The 26,714-nt window shown below is 47.1% G+C and overlaps 1 protein-coding gene across 1 annotated transcript in view; it reads left to right on the top strand.

Moving 5' to 3' along the window:
- Positions 1 to 26,714, top strand: part of ddx23 (DEAD (Asp-Glu-Ala-Asp) box polypeptide 23) — an 88,605-nt gene that overhangs the window by 42,669 nt on the left and 19,222 nt on the right. The window contains exons 9-12 of the mRNA XM_084333215.1: positions 1,267 to 1,410; positions 13,894 to 14,119; positions 17,740 to 17,885; positions 23,120 to 23,297. Of these exons, the coding sequence (XP_084189341.1) occupies positions 1,267 to 1,410; positions 13,894 to 14,119; positions 17,740 to 17,885; positions 23,120 to 23,297 (694 nt within the window). The remainder of the gene's footprint in view (positions 1 to 1,266; positions 1,411 to 13,893; positions 14,120 to 17,739; positions 17,886 to 23,119; positions 23,298 to 26,714) is intronic.

Raw genomic sequence — 26,714 nt, 5'->3', positions numbered from 1 at the left:
AACATCAGCGTATTTACCGGACGATAGCAAGGCAAGCAATACTCTATTCATATCTCAGTTCCTTTCTTTGCTCAGAGCGTGCTGAGTTGTCCCATTCTGCGGTCTGTTAATAAAGTTTTCAATCAGACAAGTGTATAGAACGAAGGGCTTTTATTATAACATTAGTTGCAGACAGTAAAATCATTATGTCTCGTTTAGTACTCCTGAAGAGCGATGGTAGTCCACTCCGGCGGAGAGTTAAAGCTAACGTTATTAGCAGTGTTGTGATGAGCTGACATTCAGGACGTAAAAAACGTGTGACGCGTCTCTCTTCTGACCAATCAGTGGTCTGCAATGTTTCACGTGACTTTTCTGGTACCCAATAGGGTCGCTTGGAACCTCGATAGAGAAGTAGGGTATATCTGCAGAGCCGCAAGCCCAACGAGAGGAGGGTAATTTATTATTATTATTATAAAAAACAGCGGTGACGCGGTATTCAGCCTACTCTGCGGTGGCCGTGATGTAACAGCGATAATGCGGTAATCGCGGCAGCTCTAGTTCTAATGTATTTCTGGGGGGAGGGTTCTAATATATTTCTGGGGGGAGGGTTCTAATGTGTTTCTGGGGGGAGGGTTCTAATGTATTTCTGGGGGAGGGTTCTAATGTATTTCTGGGGGGAGGGTTCTAATGTATTTCTGGGGGAGGGTTCTAATGTGTTTCTGGGGGGAGGGTTCTAATGTATTTCTGGGGGAGGGTTCTAATGTATTTCTGGGGGGAGGGTTCTAATGTATTTCTGGGGGAGGGTTCTAATGTGTTTCTGGGGGGAGGGTTCTAATATATTTCTGGGGGGAGGGTTCTAATGTATTTCTGGGGGGAGGGTTCTAATGTATTTCCGGGGGGAGGGTTCTAATGTGTTTCTGGGGGGAGGGTTCTAATATATTTCTGGGGGGAGGGTTCTAATGTATTTCTGGGGGAGGGTTCTAATGTATTTCTGGGGGGAGGGTTCTAATGTATTTCTGGGGGGAGGGTTCTAATGTATTTCTGGGGGAGGGTTCTAATGTATTTCTGGGGGGAGGGTTCTAATGTATTTCTGGGGGGAGGGTTCTAAGCGCCACAATCCAAGTGCCATTCAGCTCCATTGCATTGGAGTGACAGCTGACATCTCAAACTAAACCAATCACACTGAAGCATCTGGATGTATGGATAGCACTCTGGGTGAGAGGGGAAACATGTTTCTGTTTCATCTTTTTATTATTACATTTTAAGAATATAATCTCCATCTCTCAGTTACAAAGAAAAGCACCACGTGCAGCTGTACGGACGAGGATTCATCGCCGGCATCGACCTGAAGCAACAGAAGAGGGAGCAGTCGCATTTTTATGGTGACCTGATGGAGAAGAGACGCACAATAGAAGAGAAGGAGCAGGAAGAGTGAGTAGCCTGTGGGGGTGTGGGTGTGTGGGTGTCTGTGTGGGTGTCTGTGTGTGTGTCAGTGTGGGTGTCTGACTGTGTGTGTCTGTGGGTGTGTGTGTGTGTGTGTATTTGTATTTATTGGTTTAAAATACAGAGACGGTGTATATTAACCTCTTAACAGTTTGAGTGCCAGCCATTTAACATTGGAAACCCTGTTGAATGCCACCACCCACTTCAATGATAGCGTTGTGAACGCATATTCTGTCTTTTATGGCTATGTGTCTAATCTGCCTGTCGCTTATTAACACTTTGACTGCCAGACGTTTTTTTGAACAGGCTTCAGCCACTGCCAGGGTTTTTTGAGCATTCAGTGAGTGTCTAGCATGTTCCCTTCTTGCATAGTTGGTAGTTGAATATAGGTTGTTTACCCAAAACAGCTTTCTGGGAAAAGAAAGAAAGATACAGCAGTTTTTGTGAAGCAATAATCTATTCAGTCAGAAATATATGATCTTATATGACTATGAACACATGGAATATCTCAAAAGACAGATACAGATCTCTAGTTTTATCAGTGAAACGATTGAGTGTCTAGCATGTGCCCACAGTGGTCCAGGTGCCTCCTCATCACTCTCCTGCTCTGGGGGGGGGCACAGTGGTCCTGCTCTGGGGGGGTGGGGGGGGGTGGGGGGGGGGGGGCCCACAGTGGTCCAGGACTCCCACAGTGGTCCAGGACTCCATATACTCTGCATGAACCAGTAGAGACATGTACAGGTGCCATCTGGGTTATTTGCCTTGTACAGGGTGAAAGCATTGGAGATGCATATCTGAAACATATACATGACAACTTTGTTTGTCCACTTAGCTGACTTCCTGACAAACGGATAGTAGCTAATATTTTGGTCGAGCCTGTCTACGCCGTTCATGAACTGGTTGTATTCAACCACAGAAACTGGCTTCTCTTGTGGCACTTTCTCTCTGAAGCCTCTCTGCCTCACCAGGACAGTTTGCATCTCATCCTGGTGGAGATGCGTTATCATTCTCACAAGTCGTTTGTCCCGCCATGCCAACACCATCACCGAGTCATTGTGCCGCATGATTCTCTCACCATGCCAACACCATCACTGAGTCATTGTGCCGCATGATTCTCTCACCATGCCAACACCATCACTGAGTCATTGTGCCGCATGATTCTCTCACCATGCCAACACCATCACTGAGTCATTGTGCCGCATGATTCTCTCACCATGCCAACACCATCACTGAGTCATTGTGCCGCATGATTCTCTCACCATGCCAACACCATCACTGAGTCATTGTGCCGCATGATTCTCTCACCATGCCAACACCATCACTGAGTCATTGTGCCGCATGATTCTCTCACCATGCCAACACCATCACCGAGTCAGAGAGAACCCCCCCCCAGTCACCTTTGATCAACCCATCCCCCCCTGCTCTGCGAATTGTTTGGGGGGAGGGGGAATCCAGGTGCGGAACGGATTTTTGAAAGAAAATAGCATTTGGCCGTTGGAAACTTAGCATTACTGGAATAAAATGTATTGTGAAAATCCTTGTTGTATTGCTTCAATAAAGACATCAGGTCACTCACAAAGACAACGTTAGCATTCACACAGCGATATATGTATATATAGTCATTTAGCTGATGCTTTTTATCCAAATTATGTAGATTCAGAGAACTATTTCAGGGTACAATCCTTTCAGAGTAACAATCGTTTGAACATTGGCGCTAGTTCTGATCATCTGTTACTACAATATTACACGGAACACGATAAAAAATAACACTTACCACTGGTAGATGAATCGTGGCTTAGTTTCATTGGTTTCCAATCTCCAGAGCCGTGGTCACTGTCTGATCAATCAGAACTGGATGCATCGCTGCTGTCGGATTCAACCGGCCGCATCTTCTCTTCCCGGGTACTACGGGTTAGGGTTAGGTACTACGGGTTAGGGTTAGGTACTACCGGTTAGGTACTACCACGAGGCTCCGGTACAGATCCAGTAACATAATCTTCAATCTCAGACTCTGTCTCGGCGTCTTTGCGAACAAGGGGCATCGTCTTGAACAAAGTCCGCTGGAACGGGCCAGGCGCTGGGCCCTTCTTGCCTCTACGTTTGTCAGACATCGCCCAGGCAAACTAACGTTTACAAAAACAACTAAACTCAACAAACTAACGATCTATCTTTACAATTTACTCTATACAACTATACAAATTAATCTATAATCAATCTAAAATACAATACCGTAACTCTATATATCTCTCTCTCTCTCTCTCTCGATGTTTGCCTATCCACAGACCACACGCTACAAGGCAGGTGAGCTCGGATCCCCCCTTTTATAATTTTTGCGATTGGCTCCCCCCCCCCCTTGCGATCACGTTAATTCCGCTTTCCCTGTGAGATGGGAGTCCTGTTCGGAACTGTCCGGTAGCTCAACAGCGCCATCTAGCGTAAACCACTGAAAATACCATAAAACGCAAATATCAAGCGCTGGATTTTTAAGGACGCAAAATTGCGTACATGGCGGTCAATGTGTTAAAGACTTGTTTGCGGTCAACATTGTCGAAACGGATTGTTTTTTTATCGGTTCAATGTCGTTTTATAGCATTTTGAAAGCCCTCGTTTTCAAGGAAAATATATAGATTCCGTGATAAACGGCATTTACTGGAATATTCTAGCATACACAAACGTTGTCATTTTTCGGCCTATTTATGAATCGTTTTCAAATAAAGGCTAGATTATCGATAGTATATGTGTACTTATGCACGCTATAGAGGCGGGCTGAAAAATATATTCTCATTTCCTGATCAGCGATCACAGCCACACACACACACACGCATAGGGCAAAAGCTTATATCTCTGTGAAAACAGGTCTGATTATCCTAAGACTGGTAAAATAAATTCCTTACCTGAGATCAGATGTTATCCAAAAAGATTATTCCAATTCCTGATCGCCATTCCAAATATCGATCACGCTTATTGATTACAGTGTTGGTACTGTAAATGCATAATCCACGCTGTTCTGATGGCCGGCGATCACTTGGTCTCTTCAGATGCCTCGTCGGAAAAGTTAAATGAGGAAACTGACCACTCCCCCTGCATCAGTGTAAAGTAATGGGGAGAGACGATAGGGGGCGGTATCTTCCCAATTGAGCTCAGAGAGACTCTGCAGCACTAACCCGAGGCTCGATTGATGAAATATGAATTCAAATCGCCAAAAAAAAATAAAAGGCAAACGGACGCTATATAGCGTCGGGGGCACTCAAAGGTCGGCATGAACTAACGATAAAAAGCGTCCGTGGCATCCAATGTGTTAAAGGGGAACTATCTTATAAATGGCCTTTTCCAGTGTTTAGCATTGTTTTCTAGCAATGTGGGGTTGTACCAACATTGTCTAGGTCTCAAATTCTATTTTTGGCGCATTCCTCCAGTTCAGATGAGACACGGTCCTCCCCCACTGAACCAAGCCATTCTGATTGGACGAGCTCGCTGACGTGCTGAGGCACTGATCTGCCACCGCCCGCCCACAACCAACTGTGATACGTTTACATGAGCAGCGAGTGGAAATAATGCGGAAGCGGTTATTTAGCAGAGACCTTCAGCTGTTCTCACACACACACACACACACACACACACACACACACACACACACACACACACACACACACACACACACACACACACACACACACACACACACACACACACACACACACACACACACACACACACACACATTGTGAATCAACCAGATAACGATATAAAACGGGTGGGAGGTAATGGGACTGGGAGGAGGCTCTCTTGCTCTGTCTCTCTGTCTCTCTCTCTCTCTCTCTCTCTCTCTCTCTCTCTCTCTCTCTCTCTCTCTCTGTCTCTCTCGTTCTCTCGCTCTTTCTCGTATCAGCACTTGCTGTATCACCATCAACCTGTAACCTCTTTAACCGATCCTTGTCTGAACACTCCATACCAACCATATGGAAGTCCTCCATCATTTGCCCAGTCCCTAGGAGAACTAACCCCACCTGCAATAATGACTACCGCCCTGTAGCTTTAACATCCCTGGTTAAAGACCCACTCTACCTCAGCTACAGAGGGGGGTTAGTGGGCACACAGAGCCACTCTACCTCAGCTACAGAGGGGGGTTAGTGGGCACACAGACCCACTCTACCTCAGCTACAGAGGGGGGTTAGTGGGCACACAGAGCCACTCTACCTCAGCTACAGAGGGGGGTTAGTGGCACACAGAGCCACTCTACCTCAGCTACAGAGGGGGGTTAGTGGCACACAGAGCCACTCTACCTCAGCTACAGAGGGGGGTTAGTGGGCACACAGAGCCACTCTACCTCAGCTACAGAGGGGGGTTAGTGGGCACACAGACCCACTCTACCTCAGCTACAGAGGGGGGTTAGTGGGCACACAGACCCACTCTACCTCAGCTACAGAGGGGGGTTAGTGGGCACACAGACCCACTCTACCTCAGCTACAGAGGGGGGTTAGTGGGCACACAGAGCCACTCTACCTCAGCTACAGAGGGGGGTTAGTGGGCACACAGAGCCACTCTACCTCAGCTACAGAGGGGGGTTAGTGGGCACACAGAGCCACTCTACCAGCTACAGAGGGGGGGCACACAGACCCACTCTACCAGCTACAGAGGGGGGGCACACAGACCCACTCTACCTCAGCTACAGAGGGGGGGCACACAGACCCACTCTACCAGCTACAGAGGGGGGGCACACAGAGCCACTCTACCTCAGCTACAGAGGGGGGTTAGTGGGCACACAGACCCACTCTACCTCAGCTACAGAGGGGGGTTAGTGGGCACACAGAGCCACTCTACCTCAGCTACAGAGGGGGGTTAGTGGGCACACAGACCCACTCTACCTCAGCTACAGAGGGGGGTTAGTGGGCACACAGAGCCACTCTACCTCAGCTACAGAGGGGGGTTAGTGGGCACACAGACCCACTCTACCAGCTACAGAGGGGGGTTAGTGGGCACACAGACCCACTCTACCTCAGCTACAGAGGGGGGTTAGTGGCACACAGAGCCACTCTACCTCAGCTACAGAGGGGGGTTAGTGGGCACACAGAGCCACTCTACCTCAGCTACAGAGGGGGGTTAGTGGGCACACAGACCCACTCTACCTCAGCTACAGAGGGGGGTTAGTGGCACACAGACCCACTCTACCTCAGCTACAGAGGGGGGTTAGTGGGCACACAGAGCCACTCTACCTCAGCTACAGAGGGGGGTTAGTGGGCACACAGACCCACTCTACCTCAGCTACAGAGGGTGGTTAGTGGGCACACAGACCCACTCTACCTCAGCTACAGAGGGGGGTTAGTGGGCACACAGAGCCACTCTACCTCAGCTACAGAGGGGGGTTAGTGGGCACACAGACCCACTCTACCTCAGCTACAGAGGGGGGTTAGTGGGCACACAGACCCACTCTACCTCAGCTACAGAGGGGGGTTAGTGGCACACAGAGCCACTCTACCTCAGCTACAGAGGGGGGTTAGTGGGCACACAGACCCACTCTACCTCAGCTACAGAGGGGGGTTAGTGGCACACAGAGCCACTCTACCAGCTACAGAGGGGGGTTAGTGGGCACACAGAGCCACTCTACCTCAGCTACAGAGGGGGGTTAGTGGCACACAGAGCCACTCTACCTCAGCTACAGAGGGGGGGCACACAGAGCCACTCTACCTCAGCTACAGAGGGGGGGCACACAGACCCACTCTACCTCAGCTACAGAGGGGGGTTAGTGGGCACACAGAGCCACTCTACCTCAGCTACAGAGGGGGGTTAGTGGCACACAGACCCACTCTACCTCAGCTACAGAGGGGGGTTAGTGGGCACACAGACCCACTCTACCTCAGCTACAGAGGGGGGTTAGTGGCACACAGACCCACTCTACCTCAGCTACAGAGGGGGGTTAGTGGGCACACAGACCCACTCTACCTCAGCTACAGAGGGGGGGGCACACAGACCCACTCTACCTCAGCTACAGAGGGGGGTTAGTGGGCACACAGACCCACTCTACCTCAGCTACAGAGGGGGGTTAGTGGCACACAGACCCACTCTACCTCAGCTACAGAGGGGGGTTAGTGGGCACACAGACCCACTCTACCTCAGCTACAGAGGGGGGTTAGTGGGCACACAGACCCACTCTACCTCAGCTACAGAGGGGGGTTAGTGGGCACACAGACCCACTCTACCTCAGCTACAGAGGGGGGTTAGTGGGCACACAGACCCACTCTACCTCAGCTACAGAGGGGGGTTAGTGGGCACACAGAGCCACTCTACCTCAGCTACAGAGGGGGGTTAGTGGGCACACAGACCCACTCTACCAGCTACAGAGGGGGGTTAGTGGGCACACAGAGCCACTCTACCTCAGCTACAGAGGGGGTTAGTGGGCACACAGAGCCACTCTACCTCAGCTACAGAGGGGGTTAGTGGGCACACAGACCCACTCTACCTCAGCTACAGAGGGGGGTTAGTGGCACACAGACCCACTCTACCTCAGCTACAGAGGGGGGTTAGTGGGCACACAGACCCACTCTACCTCAGCTACAGAGGGGGGTTAGTGGGCACACAGACCCACTCTACCTCAGCTACAGAGGGGGGTTAGTGGGCACACAGACCCACTCTACCTCAGCTACAGAGGGGGGTTAGTGGCACACAGAGCCACTCTACCTCAGCTACAGAGGGGGGTTAGTGGGCACACAGACAGACCCACTCTACCTCAGCTACAGAGGGGGGGCACACAGACCCACTCTACCTCAGCTACAGAGGGGGGTTAGTGGCACACAGAGCCACTCTACCTCAGCTACAGAGGGGGGTTAGTGGCACACAGAGCCACTCTACCTCAGCTACAGAGGGGGGTTAGTGGGCACACAGACCCACTCTACCTCAGCTACAGAGGGGGGGCACACAGACCCACTCTACCTCAGCTACAGAGGGGGGTTAGTGGCACACAGAGCCACTCTACCTCAGCTACAGAGGGGGGTTAGTGGCACACAGACCCACTCTACCTCAGCTACAGAGGGGGGTTAGTGGGCACACAGACAGACCCACTCTACCTCAGCTACAGAGGGGGGTTAGTGGGCACACAGAGCCACTCTACCTCAGCTACAGAGGGGGGTTAGTGGGCACACAGACCCACTCTACCTCAGCTACAGAGGGGGGTTAGTGGGCACACAGACCCACTCTACCTCAGCTACAGAGGGGGGTTAGTGGGCACACAGACCCACTCTACCTCAGCTACAGAGGGGGGTTAGTGGGCACACAGACCCACTCTACCTCAGCTACAGAGGGGGGTTAGTGGGCACCACAGATACAAGCAGCAGAGAGGTGTGGATGATGCAGTGATAACCCTCCTGCATCACACCTACACACAGCCTTTGTCAGGGCTTGGATCCACCTGCCACATATTTCTGGGCGCAAGCGTCTTTTGTCAATTGTTCCCAATGAGGACGGAGCGCATGCTGCCGCCTGTAGGAAATGCGCTGCAGTCAGCTTCTTTTTTCAGCGCCTTTCAGTTTTTTTGTGCGGCCGCACCCAGCGTTTAAAGTTGAAACTTTCTGAACTTTTCAGAGTGATGCGCTGAGCGCATTTTCAGACAACCAATCACAGCCATTCATATCTACCACTCTGTTTGTACCCTGACACCGGAGCTGCCTGCCTGTCTAAGAGACGGCACAAATACACTAATAACTACACGAATACACTAATAAAAAGCTAATAAAAAGCAAAGGGCGAACTGTGGTGTCAGGCAATAACTATATATATAATTAATATACAATAAAGTGTATTAAAATATGCTATATTGCAAAACTGTGGCAGTAAAATACGATAAAAAGATGGCTGTCGCTAGATTTCTTTCTCTCTGTCATCTTGCTACAAGATGCGCTTCATCCCAAAACTACCGGCGCACTGCCAGCGTTTTTCAGCTGGAAATGTGAGCTAGGTGGACGCATGCCCTTAGGATGGTATTCCTGGACTTCTCAAGTGCATTCAACACTGTGCAACCTCATCTGATGGGACAGAAACTCCTCCAGATGAATGTCAACCCCCACCTCATACTGCTCATTCTCTCCTTCCTCACAAATAGACACCAGACTCTTAGATTCAACGACAACTACAGCTCCAACAGAACGGTATCCACCGGGGCACCACAGGGAACTGTCATCTCACCAGTCCTGTTCACTCTGTACACCGACGACTGGAGCAGCTCAGACCCTGAGATGCTCTTCATCAAATACTCTGATGACACAGTAATCGTTGACGCCACCAACTCCAATGACCGCATCATTGGAGAAATGAACAGGTTCGCAGAGTGGTGTAAGAACAACTTCCTGGACCTAAACCCCAGCAAAACAAAGGAACTGCTGGTGGACTTCAGGCGGGACCCCACAACTCCCCCAGCTCTGGAGATAAATGGCCAGAAAATAGAGCGAGTTGAGGAGTATAAATATCTTGGCACCACCATCGACCATAAGCTCACCTTCAAGACCAACACCTCTTCCTCTTCCTCCTCCTCCCTCCTCTCCTCCTCCTCCCTCCTCTCCTCCTCCTCCCTCTGACCCTCCTCCTCCCTCTCCTCCTCCTCCTCCCTCTCCTCCTCCTCCCTCCTCTCCTCCTCTTCCCTCTCCTCCCTCCTCTCCTCCTCCCCCCTCCTCCTCTCCTCCTCCCTCCTCTTCCCCCTCCTCCTCCTCCCTCCTCTCTCCTCCTCTCCTCCTCCTCCCTCTCCTCCTCCTCCTCCCTCTGACCCTCCTCCTCTCCTCTCCTCCCTCCTCTCATCCTCTTCCCTCTCCTCCTCCTCCCTCCTCTCTCCTCCTCTCTCCTCCTCCTCCCTCCTCTCCTCCTCTTCCTCCTCCCTCATCTCCTCCTCCTCTCTCCTCCTCCTCCTCTCCTCCTCCATCTGACCCTCCCTCCTCCTCTCTCCTCCTCCTCCTCCTCCTCCTCCTCCTCCTCCTCCCTCCTCTTCTCTCCTCCTCCTCCTCCCTCCTCTCTCCTCCTCCCTCCTCTCCTCCTCCTCCCTCTGACCCTCCTCCTCCTCCTCCCTCTGACCCTCCTCCTCCCTCTGACCCTCCTCTCCTCCTCTCCTCCTCCCTCTGACCCTCCTCCTCCCTCCTCCTCCTCCTCCTCCTCCCTCTGACCTCCCTCCTCCTCCTCCCTCTGACCCTCCTCCTCCTCCTCTCCTCTCCCCTCCTCCCTCCTTCCTCCTCCTCCCTCTGACCCTCCTCTCCTCCTCTCCTCCTCCTCCTCCCTCTGACCCTCCTCCTCCTCTTCCTCCTCCCTCTGACCCTCCTCCTCCTCCCCCTCCTCCCTCTGACCCTCCTCCTCCTCCCCCTCCTCCCTCTGACCCTCCTCCTCCTCCTCTCCCTCCTCCCTCTGACCCTCCTCTCCTCCCCCTCCTCCCTCTGACCTACATAACAACAATAGCTGATGGTATTGTCCTCAGGAAAACGGTGCAGATTTTCCCAAACCAGAAACCGTGGGTGGATAGCACTATTAGAGCAGCTCTGAACTCTCGTACCACCAACTACAACCTGGGTAGAGAGTCAGGAAACATGGAGGAGTATAAGGCTTCAGTCTATACTCTACGCAAGGCTGTCAAACTTGCTAAGAGGACATATGCTGATAAACTGGAGACACAAATGGCACAAAACGACACAAGAGGATTATGGCAGGGACTGAAGACAATAACTGACTATAAAGTCAGCGCCCCCGCAATGGGGAGCGACGACGCCTCCCTCGCGGACAAGCTCAACATCTTCTACGCTCGGTTTGGTGTAGACAGTGGCGCTGCTGGCTCTCCGGCTAGTGACGTCACTGGCGCGCCGGCTGTTGTGGAGGGGGGGGGGCAACCGCGGGGGGGCGGGGACGCTCTCTCGTTGTCGGAACACAGTGTGAGAAGAGCATTTATGCAGGTGAACACCAGGAAGGCTGCTGGCCCAGATGGCATAACAGGACGCATACTCAAGTCCTGTGCCAACCAGCTGGCCCCTGTGTTCACCGCCATATTTAATCAATCCCTGGCGGAGTCAGTGGTCCCTGCCTGCTTCAAGATGTCTACCATCATCCCTGTACCGAAGAAACCCTCCCCAACATGTCCAAATGACTACAGACCGGTGGCACTCACCTCTGTGGTCATGAAATGTTTCGAGAGGCTGGTCAAGGATCACATTTGTGCCTCCCTCCCCAGTGATATGGACCCTATGCAATTTGCATACAGGACAAACGGGTCCACCGACGACGCGGTCTCCCAGGTACTGCACAGCACCCTCTCGCACCTTGACCGTCGGAAGGGGGGCTATGTGAGACTGTTGTTCATTGACTACAGCTCAGCGTTCAACACCATAGTCCCCACCAGACTGGTGGACAAGCTGATCGAGCTAGGTCTGAGCTCCGCCCTGAGCGCCTGGGTACTGGACTTTCTGAGCGAAAGACCCCAGGCGGTCAGGGTGGGGGGTCAGACCTCCAACACCATCACCCTGAGCATCGGGTCCCCCCAGGGCTGTGTTCTGAGCCCCCTGCTGTACTCACTCTACACACACGACTGTGTGGCCAAGTTCAGCTCCAACTCCATAGTGAAGTTCGCAGACGACACGGTGGTGGTGGGGCTGATCTCGGACAACGACGAGAAGGCCTACTGGGAGGAGGTTGAGGTACTGGAACGCTGGTGCCAGGACAACAGCCTGCTCCTGAACATTGGTAAAACCAAGGAGCTGATCGTGGATTATAGGAGAGGACAGCAGGAGACACACACACCACTGAGGATAAACGGGGCCACCGTGGACAGGGTGAGCAGCTTCAAGTACCTGGGGGTCCACATCTCAGAGGACCTGACATGGTCAACACACATAGACACAGTAGTAAAGAAGGCGAAACAGCGCCTCTACTAGAGCCATATGAAATCCGTTTTATTTTTTTCCAAATTCCATTATATTTTTTTCCAAATTCCGTTTTTTCCGTTTTAATATTTCAGAATTCTGTATTTTGCTTTGTACGCTCATTTTACCATCAGAAATAGTGTCTAATAAGTGGGAATGAATAAGTGTCCACAATTTAATAAGATATAACAGTCCATTTAATAGGGCTGTCTTAAATACTTTGAAGCTTCGAAGCTTCGTTCGATGGGCATGGGATTCGAATATGAAAATAAAATTTGATTATTAAAAAAAAAAGAGAAATTATATATATTTTTGTAAAATCAACTCTGCCTCTCTTTGTTAACTACAACAAGCAATTCTGTTTGTTATTTAAGATGAGGTCGGACTCGGCACTGACAGATTTGTGTTTATTGTGCTGCTTTTATAAAGCCTCAAATGACGGCTTACAATATTTCATGAAAGCAAAGTGTTTTGTTTGTCTAAGATTTTAAAAGGTTTAAACTTTACAGCACTGACAAAGTTGAACAAAGTGCTGTACAAGTCCCACAACATAAAAAAAAAAAAAAAAATTATTTTATTTTTTTATAGTGGATTCCATTTTTATTGCTCAATTCCGCGATTCCGTCCGCGATTCCGTGATCGCGGATTCCATATGGCTCTAGCCTCTACCACCTGAGACAGTTGAGGAAGTTCAGAGTATCGGGGAAGATACTCCAGTCCTTCTACTCAGGAGCTGTAGAGAGCATCCTGACCGGAAACATCACTGCCTGGTATGGGAACAGCACGGCACAGGACAAGAAGGCCCTACAGAGAGTGGTGCGCTCAGCCGAGCGTACCACGGGTATTGCACTACCCCCCCTGCAGGTTCTATACAACAAGAGGTGCAAATCCAGAGCCTGCAGGATAATGAAAGACCCTCACCACCCCAATAACAGCCTGTTTCAGCTGCTGAGGTCAGACAGATGCCTGCGAACCCCAGCTACTAGGACAGAGAGGCTTAGGCTCAGCTTCTTCCCCCAGGCCATCAGAGCCTTGAACAATGAACATTGAGTGCTCAGAACATTGAACTATCCACACACAAGCACACATGAACACACACACGACACGCACGCTGTGCACGCTCACACACGAGCAGCCACTTAACACTTTAACATGAGCGGGCACACACTCATGTCGCACACACGCACACTTATGGCCAAAGGAAAGGACACTTTAAATTAGAATAACAGGACCAGTGTATTGCACTACCAAAGCTAACTAGCATGTCCCATATGCTCTGTAAATAACTATGTACAGATACCGAGATGTCACTCCATGTTACCTGTTACCTGTTTACTGCACAATGTTGTTTTTTCATTTTTGATTCTATTATATGTTGTAACACTGTATTGCACATCGTTGCGGGCAAGACCACCCGCATTTCATTGTATACCTGTATGCCGTGACAATTAAAACTCTTGACTTGACCCTCCTCCTCTCCTCCTCCTCTCCTCTCCTCTCCTCTCCTCCTCCTCCTCCCTCTGACCCTTCTCCTCTCCTCCTCCTCCTCCCTCCTCTCTCTCCCCCCCCCCCCCCCCCCCCCCCCCCCCCACAGGGTGCGGTTAAAGAAGGTGCGTAAGAAGGAGGCCAAGCAGCGCTGGGACGACAGACACTGGTCCCAGAAGAAGCTGGACGAGATGACGGACAGGGACTGGCGTATCTTCAGAGAGGACTACAGCATCACCACCAAGGGGGGCAAGATCCCCAACCCCATCCGCAACTGGAAGGAATACTCGCTGCCCGACCACATCGTGGAGGTCATCGACAATATGGGCTACAAGGTAACCCTGACCCTGACCCTAACACATGACACACACACAGTGTGGCTACAAGGTGGGCCTTCTAACACATGACACACACACAGTGTGGCTACAAGGTGGGCCTTCTAACACATGACACACACACACAGTGTGGCTACAAGGTGGGCCTTCTAACACATGACACACACACACAGTGTGGCTACAAGGTGGGCCTTCTAACACATGACACACACACAGTGTGGCTACAAGGTGGGCCTTCTAACACATGACACACACACAGTGTGGCTACAAGGTGGGCCTTCTAACACATGACACACACACACAGTGTGGCTACAAGGTGGGCCTTCTAACACATGACACACACACACAGTGTGGCTACAAGGTGGGCCTTCTAACACATGACACACACACAGTGTGGCTACAAGGTGGGCCTTCTAACACATGACACACACACACAGTGTGGCTACAAGGTGGGCCTTCTAACACATGACACACACACGTGAGAGAGAGAGAGAGAGAGAGAGAGAGAGAATGGAGAAAGGTATTCCCGTAACCTATGGGTAACCGAGAATACATTGAGGTACCAGGAATACCATGGCTAGGTATTCTTGGTTACCTAAATAGGTATTCCCGTAACCTGATAGGTATTCACGGTAACTTTAGATATTGATATGTATTCCGGTGACTTGTGAAAAGGAGAGGTTACCAGGAATAATATTACCATATAGGTATTCACGGTAACTTATATGTATTCCGGTAATTAATTAATTGAAGCTAACACATCATGGAGGCCCAGGCCGTTAGCTACAAGCTAACAACACATCATGGAGGCCCAGGCCATTAGCTACAAGCTAACAACACAACATGGAGGCCCAGGCCGTTAGCTACAAGCTAACACATTAATCAAATGTATTAATATTATCAGGGGTAGGCTAGCATATATAATAGAATGGTGGCATGGTGATGTAGACTGACTAGGGGCATGGTGGTGGTGTAGACTGACTAGGGGCATGGTGGTGGTGTAGACTGACTAGGGGCATGGTGGTGGTGTAGACTGACTAGGGGCATGGTGGTGGTGTACACTGACTAGGGGCATGGTGGTGGTGTAGACTGACTAGGGGCATGGTGGTGTAGACTGACTAGGGGCATGGTGGTGGTGTAGACTGACGGGGCATGGTGGTGGTGTAGACTGACTAGGGGCATGGTGGTGGTGTAGACTGACTAGGGGCATGGTGGTGGTGTAGACTGACTAGGGGCATGGGGGTGGTGTAGACTGACTAGGGGCATGGTGGTGTATACAGACTAGGGGCATGGTGGTGGTGTAGACTGACTAGGGGCAGGTTGGTGTAGACTGACTAGGGGCATGGTGGTGGTGTAGACTGACTACGGGTATGGTGGTGTAGACTGACTAGGGGCATGGTGGTGTAGACTGACTAGGGGCATGGTGGTGTAGACTGACTAGGGGCATGGTGGTGGTGTAGACTGACTAGGGGCATGGTGGTGTAGACCTACTAGGGGCATGGTGGTGTAGACTGACTAGGGGCATGGTGGTGGTGTAGACTGACTAGGGGCATGGTGGTGGTGTAGACTGACTAGGCGCAGGTTGGTATAGACTGACTAGGGGCATGGTGGTGGTGTAGACTGACTAGGGGCATGGTGGTGGTGTAGACTGACTAGGCGCAGGTTGGTATAGACTGACTAGGGGCATGGTGGTGGTGTAGACTGACTAGGGGCATGGTCGTGAACCCTAACTCAGGTGACCAGGAAGCCTGTACGTTAATGCCAAGCAAGCAGTGCAAAAATGCTTCCGCATTCGTCACCGCACGCTAGTGCGGTAAAGCGCCCTTCTTTTCAGACAAATGCTACCGTGCGTGCACCGGCGGCGGCGTGCTCGCTCAGGTGCGTGCGTGCGCCGGCGTGCTCGCGCGAGGTGCCCGCGCATGCGCATGAGATCCCGCCTTGGTTGGAGCTCAATATATATAAGTCACCGCCCCTTATTCAGTATCTAGCAATAGCTCAATTGGCAAGGACACATGGCTGTGGATCCTATGGCTTGTTTGCTGGCGAGTTCGAATCCCATCAAAAATATTTTTTAACGTGATTTTTTTTTAACGTGTATTCTTTCGCCGGTTAAGGTTAGGCATGGTTAAGGTTAAGGTTAGGCATTGTTTCGGAGTTGGTTAAGGTTAGAACGGTTAAGTTTAGGCGCTGTTAAGGAGCTGGTTAAGGTTAGAGTTTGTCAAAGAGAATGGCAATATAATTTCTATGGTTAAGGTTAGGCATGGTTAAGGTTAAGGTTAAGGTTAGGCATTGTTTCGGAGTTGGTTAAGGTTAGAACGGTTAAGTTTAGGCGTTGTTAAGGAGCTGGTTAAGGTTAGAGTTTGTCAAAGAGAATGGCAATAGACAGCCTATTTCCGCGCGACCTGGGCGCTGGGCGGCGGAAAATGAAAGGCGCATTACTGCATGCCACTACGGTAAGTTTTTGCACTGCTTGCTTGGCATAAAGCTACACGCGACCAGGAATACCTGTTTTTTCCAAAATTCTGTTCAAATGCCATCTTGGAATAACAAAACAACGATTGTGTGCAGACAATTGAAAATGTTGGGTTCCTTTCCACTTTCTTGAATATAGAAAAAATTTAAATACTTGTTCTAGAACTGTATTTTTTGCACTTGTTTGTTAAGTTACTGGGAATACCCTTTCCTTGTTTTTGCTCATTTTAACAGACAAAACACAACACATTCTAGTAATTCTGGTTTACACCTAACCTTTATTATTGCTGTTATGATTTCCAAAAATAAAATCTCACCAATCTTTAGTAAAATAGGAGATTTAAGTGTTTATCTGGAATTGTGAGGATTGGTATTCGCAGTAACCTGGGATCAATATGTGAAACGTAATTATCTCCTAAAATAATTGGCCACAAAAGACGAAACTCATTTTGGTTGTTCATTGGGGTGCCAAGATCATGCCCAAAACATATCATGCATCTGCCATGAAAATTAAGCCTTTTATGTTTGTTATCAATTGAAGGCCATGAACTATGTTGACTCATATCCCATACCCGGATTTTTCCTTCAGATTCAGCTAAATTTGAATTCTCTTGAGATAACTCGGGGAGAACTATGGTATTATGTTACATGATGATGATATCCCTACAAAACAACCAAAACATTTTAATTCTCTCTTAAATTGGAGGAGATAGTGAATTGGTATTCCCGGTAACTTAGGTCAACTTTAGAGGTCCGCCATCCCTCATTACATGATTTTTTTTTTAAAGGTGAATTATTTGGCATCTATAACAATCATTCTTGACATGAGAAAAGATTTTAATGTTGTTCGTATAACGTCCTGGGTTATATGGCTTAGAAATGGGGCAGGTTACCGGGAATACATGCGTTACCCATAGAGAGAGAGAGAGAGAGAGAGAGTCACACAACCGACGGCGATGCTCTTAGCATCATTAGCTCGGTTGTGTGATAGTAAAGGGCTAACCCTCTGTCGTGCGGCAGTGAAAGGGTTAAATGTATTAGGTGGGCTTCAGTACTGAATCATCAAAACTCTGCATGGTTTTGGTTGCAATAATTTGATCGATCTCTTTTTTTCCTGTTTCTTTTGTATTATTATTCCTTAAATCCAGGAACCCACACCTATCCAGAGACAGGCCATTCCCATTGGCTTACAGAACCGTGACATCATCGGGGTGGCTGAGACTGGCAGTGGTAAAACGGCTGCGTTCCTCATCCCTCTACTCGTCTGGATCACCACACTGCCAAAGATTGACAGGTATGACGACCTATAAGAAACTCTCACATATAGCATCAAACGTATGTATCCTTTTTAGGGATGCCCCGATCACGTTTTTTGCCACAGATCACCGATCGTCCATGAGCCATAGCGATACACTGCAGATACCGATCGTTTTTGGTTCTGTTATAGCAGCTGGCAGTATTATACTGTAGGTCCAACACAGGCATTCTCACAGTCCGGACTCGGGTCCAGATCCGGACCGAACCACAACTGTCTCTGGACTCTCTGTATTCTCTATTATCTGTATTCTCTGTATTCTCTGTATACATTCAGAGCCTCCGATACTGCCTAAAATGCTGGTATCGGTATCGGCGAGTACACGTAAATTCTAGCCTCCGATCCCATGACGTCATTTATCTCCTGCGGAGAGTGAGGATTATAGAATGAACTAGGGGTGGACGGTATACGGTATAAACGGTATGAATTTGCTCTACGGTATGGATTTTGAGTATACCGTGTAACCGGTAGTGCAGCTCTAAAATAGCAATGACGTCATGTAACCACAGCGCGACTATTTCACTCGCATTTGCCCCTAAAAATAGATAGAATTAGTCATAGATAATAGATATGTGCGAACTGGAAAAAGTTATTTAGGAGGCTTCGCGCAGTGGGCGTGCCAGCCCCTACCGCACGCATGTAAACACGGGTCTAGTAGTCTAGTGGGACGGGACACGGGAGCTGTCGGCGTCTCCCTGAGCTAACGTTAGCTTAGCTACCGTTACAAAATGACCCAGTCAACTATTCACTTTTAGTTTAATACATGATGGGGCATTGTCTAACCGAACGGTATCTAGTCGGCCAGCTACCGATAGCTCCTGACATCAACAAACGCTCCACAAAGTCTAGTACTAGAGACGTGTATGCTACCTGTTAGCTCACGTTAACGCAAGTTAGTTCACCGTTCAAAACGAAATGTCCCATTGAACTAAATAATTCACTGAGGCGTTGTATTAACGTTATATATGCAGTAGCTACAGTTAGCTCCTGATATCAATGTCTTATAACACTGATTCGATGCGTATTCGAGCTGAGGGCTTGCTAACGTTATACCAATACAACAGGGTCCAGGTGCAGCGCCGGAGAATCCTGGCCGTAGCTCTGTTCGAGGCTACTAGAGTATAGGTCCAGGTGCAGCTCCGGAGAATCCTGGCCGTAGCTCTGCTCGAGGCTACTCGAGTATAGGTCCAGGTGCAGCGCCGGAGAATCCTGGCCGTAGCTGGAGGCTACTAGAGTACACACAGACAGTGGAGCTTGTTGCGTGGTGGCGATGTCTCGCAGATAATACAAGTACAAGTCTAATTATATAATATATATATTTTATAAAAAAAAAAAAAAAAAAATTATATATAAAAAAAAAAATTGATACCGTGATATATACCGTTACCGTCTATGCTTCAAATTATACCGTGATATAAATTTTAGACCATACCGTCCACCCCTAGAATGAACGTGTTTTAAAATGTGATGCTGTTTGTCATTTTAACAGCAGATACACTTTCTTAAATTCCATTGTCCCGACAGCGGTGTGACGGGGAGCTCGGACGGGATGTGTTTCGCTTGCTGGTGTTATGATAGCATTAGCTGAAAAGCTAGCTAGTTGGAACAACATCCGCTTTAACCTTACATCAAATCAGATGATCGCCTGTCCTTTCTCCAGGACCTGACACTGTCCGTCTATCAACAATAATGCACCCACGGTGAATCGTATTCAAGTCAAGTAGCTACTGACTAGCGTTAGCTGACTAACGTTATCAAATGTCAATGCGGGGAGACGAGCTAGGTCAGCTAGCTTAGCTTGATAACGGTACCGTGGCTAAAGTTGGTGCTATTCATAATCCAGAAATAATGGCTGCAGACCTGCAAGCAAAGAAAGTACAGCAAGTTCCAAGTGCCAAAGAATAAGAGTCTGAGGCAGAGTCTCAAAAGAGAATGTTGAATATTTATTTTGCATCGAAAATCACAACATGAACGTTACTACTAGCCAGAGCCTCTGCTACTAACAGACTGGGTAGCGACTGGCGAGTGCAACACCGTCTAACGTCCGTGCGGATCATTGGAGTAGGGTATATCTGCAGTGCCGCAGCCCCATACTCATTGATTAATGATACTAATCTATACAATCACCTGTTGTTGAATAAATACCATTACTTTCTAGTTATTACTAAAAAAAACAGTATATATAAAACAGTATCTGTAAAAAAAAATTAAGTATAATTTATATAATTTTTTTTAATTTGTTTTATGTATGCACTGGTATCGGATCAGTATCGGTATCGGCCGCTATCCAAAGCTTAGGAATCGGATCGGGAAGGAAGAAATGGTATCGGAACATCTCTAGCTACAGCGGGCCCCGACTAATAGCTGGCGCTGAATGAGTTAAGGACCAGCCAGTGACTAGAAGGGGTTCCTTAGGTACCAGAATTCCATTCCAATAATGATGTAGTATAAGCAGGTAGCTTACCAATAATGATGTAGCATAAGCAGGTAGCTTACTAATAATGATGTAGTATAAGGAGGTAGCTTACCAATAATGATGTAGTATAAGCAGGTAGCTTACCAATAATGATGTAGTATAAGCAGGTAGCTTACCAATAATGATGTAGTATAAGCAGGTAGCTTACTAATAATGATGTAGTATAAGCAGGTAGCTTACCAATAATGATGTAGTATAAGCAGGTAGCTTACTAATAATGATGTAGTATAAGCAGGTAGCTTACTAATAATGATGTAGTATAAGGAGGTAGCTTACTAATAATGATGTAGTATAAGGAGGTAGCTTACTAATAATGATGTAGTATAAGGAGGTAGCTTACCAATAATGATGTAGTATAAGCAGGTAGCTTACTAATAATGATGTAGTATAAGGAGGTAGCTTACTAATAATGATGTAGTATAAGGAGGTAGCTTACTAATAATGATGTAGTATAAGCAGGTAGCTTACTAATAATGATGTAGTATAAGCAGGCAGCTTACTAATAATGATGTAGTATAAGGAGGTAGCTTACTAATAATGATGTAGTATAAGCAGGTAGCTTACTAATAATGATGTAGTATAAGCAGGTAGCTTACTAATAATGATGTAGTATAAGCAGGTAGCTTACTAATAATGATGTAGTATAAGGAGGTAGCTTACCAATAATGATGTAGTATAAGCAGGTAGCTTACTAATAATGATGTAGTATAAGGAGGTAGCTTACTAATAATGATGTAGTATAAGCAGGCAGCTTACTAATAATGATGTAGTATAAGCAGGCAGCTTACTAATAATGATGTAGTATAAGCAGGCAGCTTACTAATAATGATGTAGTATAAGCAGGCAGCTTACTAATAATGATGTAGTATAAGGAGGTAGCTTACTAATAATGATGTAGTATAAGGAGGTAGCTTACTAATAATGATGTAGTATAAGGAGGTAGCTTACCAATAATGATGTAGTATAAGGAGGTAGCTTACTAATAATGATGTAGTATAAGCAGGTAGCTTACTAATAATGATGTAGTATAAGGAGGTAGCTTACTAATAAGGGCCTTCAAAATGAACAAATACCAGTGTTTGTTGCGCCTCTCCATCAGCGAGGACCAACCAACCTTCTCATAAAGGACACAGTGATGAGTGTAGGGCGACAGTGGCTCGGGAGGTAGAGCAGTCGTCTGGCAATCCGGAGGTTCCCGGTTCTATTTCCGCTCCTCCCGGGCAGCGTGTCGATGTGTCCTTGAGCAAGACACTTAACCCCTAATTGCTCCCGATGAGCAAAACATCTGATTAACCCAATACTGGTCAAATAGAGTCCTTACCTCACATCAGATGTTCTGCAAAAAGATGAATCCAATTCCTGATCGCCATTCCAAATATTGATTGCGTTTAGTGATCCAACGTTATTGTCCAAAACACATAATCGACCCTTCTCCCAGCCTCGCCAGTGAATGTGGTAACACGATACTGCTTGCCCGAGAAGGGAAACCCCGGACCGGAGTTTTTTTTCTGATGCACAGTCCCATCCAATCTAATCCAATGATGTGCAATACCATCTGGGAGACGATAGGCGCCGGTATTTGCCCTTTTCGAGCTCAGACCCATTCCCAATGATAACGTCAGGCTGGATGGATGAAATTTTTTTATGGATATCGCTAATTAAAGAAATAACTATTAAAACCCGAGAAAACTAGTGATTGGCACGCAACGCATGGCGAGTTAACCCGACTAATCTTGTGGTTGGCACTGAATGGGTTAATAGGGAGGTGACGTAGGGCTGGGCGATTTATCGATTAATTCGAATGAATGATTTTAGGAAGATTTTCAAAAATGAAAAAATCTTTTTTTCTTTTTCGTCACCTTTTATTTTACAAAACGTGATGTTTGGTGAAAGTTAGATTTGCACTTTATTAATCCCAATAGGGAAATTCATTCTTGTTTGATGATCAAGAGGCACCTTTTATTTGTTGTAAGTGAAGTTTGGTGAAAAAGCAAGTTATTGCACTATTAATCCCAATAGGGACATTCATCTTTCTTTCTTTTGTTTGATCAAGAGTAACCTTTTATATATATATATATATATATATATATATATTTTTTTTTTAAGTGAAGATTGGTGAAAGTTAGTTTTGCACTTCAATCCCAATAGGGAAATTCATCTTAGTTTGATTATTTGTGTCAAATAATAACAAAGCTTATTTGAATGATTTCCTTGGCGTTTCTAGTTTTGAAGAGAAGAAAATCGATCATAAATCGGATGTGGTGTGAAAAAAAATCGCCATATCGCCCAGCCCTAGTCTGACGTTACGTTAGTTTCCTGTGCGGTCCACCCGTATAGGGATTTATCATTGGGGAAAATGTATTATCGGCTATTGTAATAATTCTGCCTCATGAACATTGGCAAGCTTTCCATTTTTGCACAAAATGAGTTCCCTTCTATCACTAACATTATTGTTTAAGCATTTCTGGTTGAAATAAAATGATACGTAATTATTTTACGATTAATTGCGAATTGTTTCATGTTGAGCTATAGATTGTGGATGAATACACACAAAGGTACACCATGCCGATGTTAATGCTTTATTTGTTTTAAACTAGACGATTTAGAAATGTGTCTATTGGAAATACATTGCAATGTTAATGCGAGGTGGACCGGCCAGAAACAACAATGATGTAACCACTCCACCTCCCTATAGGAACTGATATTAATGTCTGTCTGTCTTGTTTGTCGTATACAGGATCGAGGACTCGGACCAGGGCCCCTACGCTGTGATCCTGGCTCCGACCCGTGAGCTGGCCCAGCAGATCGAAGAGGAGACCCTGAAGTTTGGCAAACCTCTGGGCATCCGTACGGTGGCTGTGATCGGAGGCATCTCCAGGGAGGACCAGGGCTTCCGCCTGCGGATGGGCTGCGAGGTCAGACGCTCTAGAATACAGAGAACACCAGTGTGTCATGTTATCTCAGTGCAGGGACACCAATATAAATGAGATGGAAACTTTATTAACACATTCCTGGCCAACCACGTGTATATATATATATACGTTATTGGGAGCCAGCGGTTGACGGCCAAAAACTTGACTCGTTTTTTCTTTATTCGATTTGAATACCCTATTAGAATAGAATAGAATAGACTTTTAATTCATTGCACACAAGTATACAACGAAATGTCAGGGAGCTGTATTTTGCCTGGAAAAGGCATATTGGGACTCCGAAGGTGCAGTACCGGCCAGATCCTGCTAGTGGCGATGTATCGAGAATGCTGTAACCCCTGTTCCAGACCGGGTGCCACACTGAAAACGCTCCGGGCGGACTTTTCTACTAACATGAACCTATGGCTTCACCCGATCGCATTGAATAGTTTTCGGGACCACCGATTCATTATGCTGTCGTGGGCCAAATGGACATATGATCTACCAGATGGCAATCAAGTAATTGGAATATTCTTTTTGGAATCCCACCGGCCACAGGTAAGGACAATTTAATGTAAATTTCTGCTGGATCGTGCAAGGATTTCATAGCCATCCCCCTGATCAGCGTATGTTGTGGTAATAACGAATGCCGTTATTGGCAATCAATTAATCAGAAACGACCCCCCCCCCCCCCCTTTCATGCATTCATGATGAAACATAATACGTGTTTCCGGGTTCCCGTTTTGCGCTCTGATTGGCCAGGTCATGTGACATGTGCGCCAATCGTGGGACGGCAAGTTCTGCGCCTATTTCCGGGTCGAACAGCCTGCAAACTACCTAACGCCTAGTTTATCACTGGTTAAGCTTAGGCGACTCTTTCGCAGTTGGTTAAGGTTAGAGTTTGGAATCAGGGCAGGCGTTCTATCGCCATGCTCTAGGACGAACACTAACCTTAACCAACTTCGAAAGAGCGCCTAAGCTTAACCAGTGTAGAAACTTGCGGTCCCACGATTGGGCGTACATGTCACATGACCTGGCCAATCAGAGACGCGGAAACACGAACGCGTTGGTAAAAGCAATCAGGCGTCCGGGTCGCGTGTATCACTTCCGCAACGGATTTACTCGGATTTCGGTTTCCGGGTTGGCCTGATTGGCCGCGACGGCCACGTGACACGCCGTGGCACGCCCCCCGCGGCAGCGGCAGCGGGAAGCTTGCGGGAAGCAATAATCACTTTTTTTTTTCTTTTTTTTTTTTTTTATATTTTTGTACAAATCTCTCCAATATTCAACATGCATCTTTCCACTCAAGAATCACTTTTCAACGCGAAATAACATATAACGTTACAGCGTACAGTTTCTAGTTAATCACGCCAGTCAGGCATCAGCCTCCACTGATGTACAGTGACGCGTGACGCGAATCTGGTAGTTGGTTTATGACGTTAATTAATAATAAACACTGTTAGGACTATCTGACTCTTAATAATAAACACTGTTAGGACTATCTGACTCTTAATAATAAACACTATTAGGACTATCTGACTCTTAATAATAAACACTGTTAGGGCTCTTATTTCATACTTATCGCGTCTAGCACAGTCTCTAACAGTAACAGTAAGAAGCATTTTGGATAAAAGTATTATGACAACAATGTATGCCTTTCAAATGTTAAATGATTAAATGATACACACTGAAATCTACGCTCTCTCATCCTGCTTTCCACAACGCGACAATATATAATAATATTGTCGCGTTGTAGAAAGCAGGATGAGAGAGCGTAGATTTCAGTGTTTATCATTTAATCATTTAACATTTGAAAGGCATACATTGTTGTCATAATACTTTTATCCAAAATGCTTCTTACTGTTACTGTTAGAGACTGTGCTAGACAAGATAAGTATGAAATAAGAGCCCTAACAGTGTTTATTATTAAGAGTCAGATAGTCCTAACAGTGTTTATTATTAACACTTTGAGTGCCACTCCGGGTTTTCCTTTTTACCCACTGAATGCCACGGTCCGCTCCAATGTTAACTTTAATATCGCCTAATCTATGTTTTAAATTATGGCTATGTGTCTAATCTGCCCGTCGCTTATCAAAGACCGCTTTTCCAGTCAGTGCTGTCAAGGCAGATTGGTTTTTTATCACTTCATTTTCGTTTCAGAGCATTTAGAAAAGCACTAGTTTTGGAATAAAAAAACAGTTCATTCTGGAGCATTCTGTGAAAATCGTCTTTTACTGTAATGTTCCATAACGTTGTTATTTGTCGGCCTATTTATGAATCGTTTTCAAATCAACGCTAGATGATCAATATTATACGTGCACGCAAGCACATTCGGGCCGCGCACGGATAATCGCCGTTTTCATTTCCTCTTCGACTTTTACATAGAAACCGAAAGAGCCCATTTCACAAAACAGCCTATATCTTCATCAAAATTAGTCTGATTATCCTAACACTGATAACATAGATTCCTTACCTGACATCAGATGGTATCCAACTGGTATATTCCAATTCCTGATCACCATTCGAAAAAATCGATAAGTGTATTGATCCAACGTGTGTACAGTGCAGTACATGCATCCGCAGGGCTCAGAGCCCTCTGAATGAACGCTGGGACTCCGGCTGCATCAGTGGACTGGAAAATGTGGAGTACCGGATTTCTTTCCCCATCCATTTTCATTGAGTCCATTCCAAAATCCCTTATGTCATCTGGGAGACGACAGGGGGCGCTTTTTTCCACAATGATCGCCGGCACCGCTCGGCTATACTCGGGTAGGCTCGGGTGATGCAATATGATTTCAGATCGCTAAAAAATTAAAAAAAAATAAAAATTCCGGGAAATCTCGTGAGTGGCTTTCAACCACCTATAAATAAACCCGAGTATTCTCGTGTGTGGCAGTGAAAGTGTTAAGAGTCAGATAGTCCTAACGGTGTCACGTGGCCGTCGCGGCCAATCAGGCCAACCCGGAAACCGAAATCCGAGTAAATCCGTTGCGGAAGTGATACACGCGTCCGGGTCGGCTCTTTTTCTCCAGGCAAGACGAGCGGTTATAACGCTCGGATTGAGAAGAATCAAGTACTCCCGATCCATGTTCTGTGGTGGATTATGTTGGCGACACGATGGACATCAATACTTATGAAGGAATGGCGATCAGATAATTGGAATATTCTTTTTGGGGTACATCCTAGTCCAGGTAAGGGCTATATATCAATCTTGCGTTGGTCCAAGAATGTCTTCATTGCGATCCGAGCGTATGTGTGTAACGTTAGTCTAGGGCTGGGCGATAAAACGACAACGATAACTATCGCGATAAATTATTTCCTCGAAATAAACATGAAACGTGGTCGCAAAGTTTCGATATATCGATTTCCAAGCTTGGCTCCGTTCAGCCTCGGCTCAGCTCACTCACTAACAACCAACGTTAC

The sequence above is a fragment of the Notolepis coatsorum genome (genome assembly GCF_963971535.1).
Source record: "Notolepis coatsorum genome assembly, chromosome: 17".
NCBI classification, from domain to species: Eukaryota; Metazoa; Chordata; class Actinopteri; order Aulopiformes; family Paralepididae; genus Notolepis; species Notolepis coatsorum.
Note: the sequence above shows the minus strand (reverse complement) of the source record. Positions and strands in the feature narration are given on the sequence as shown.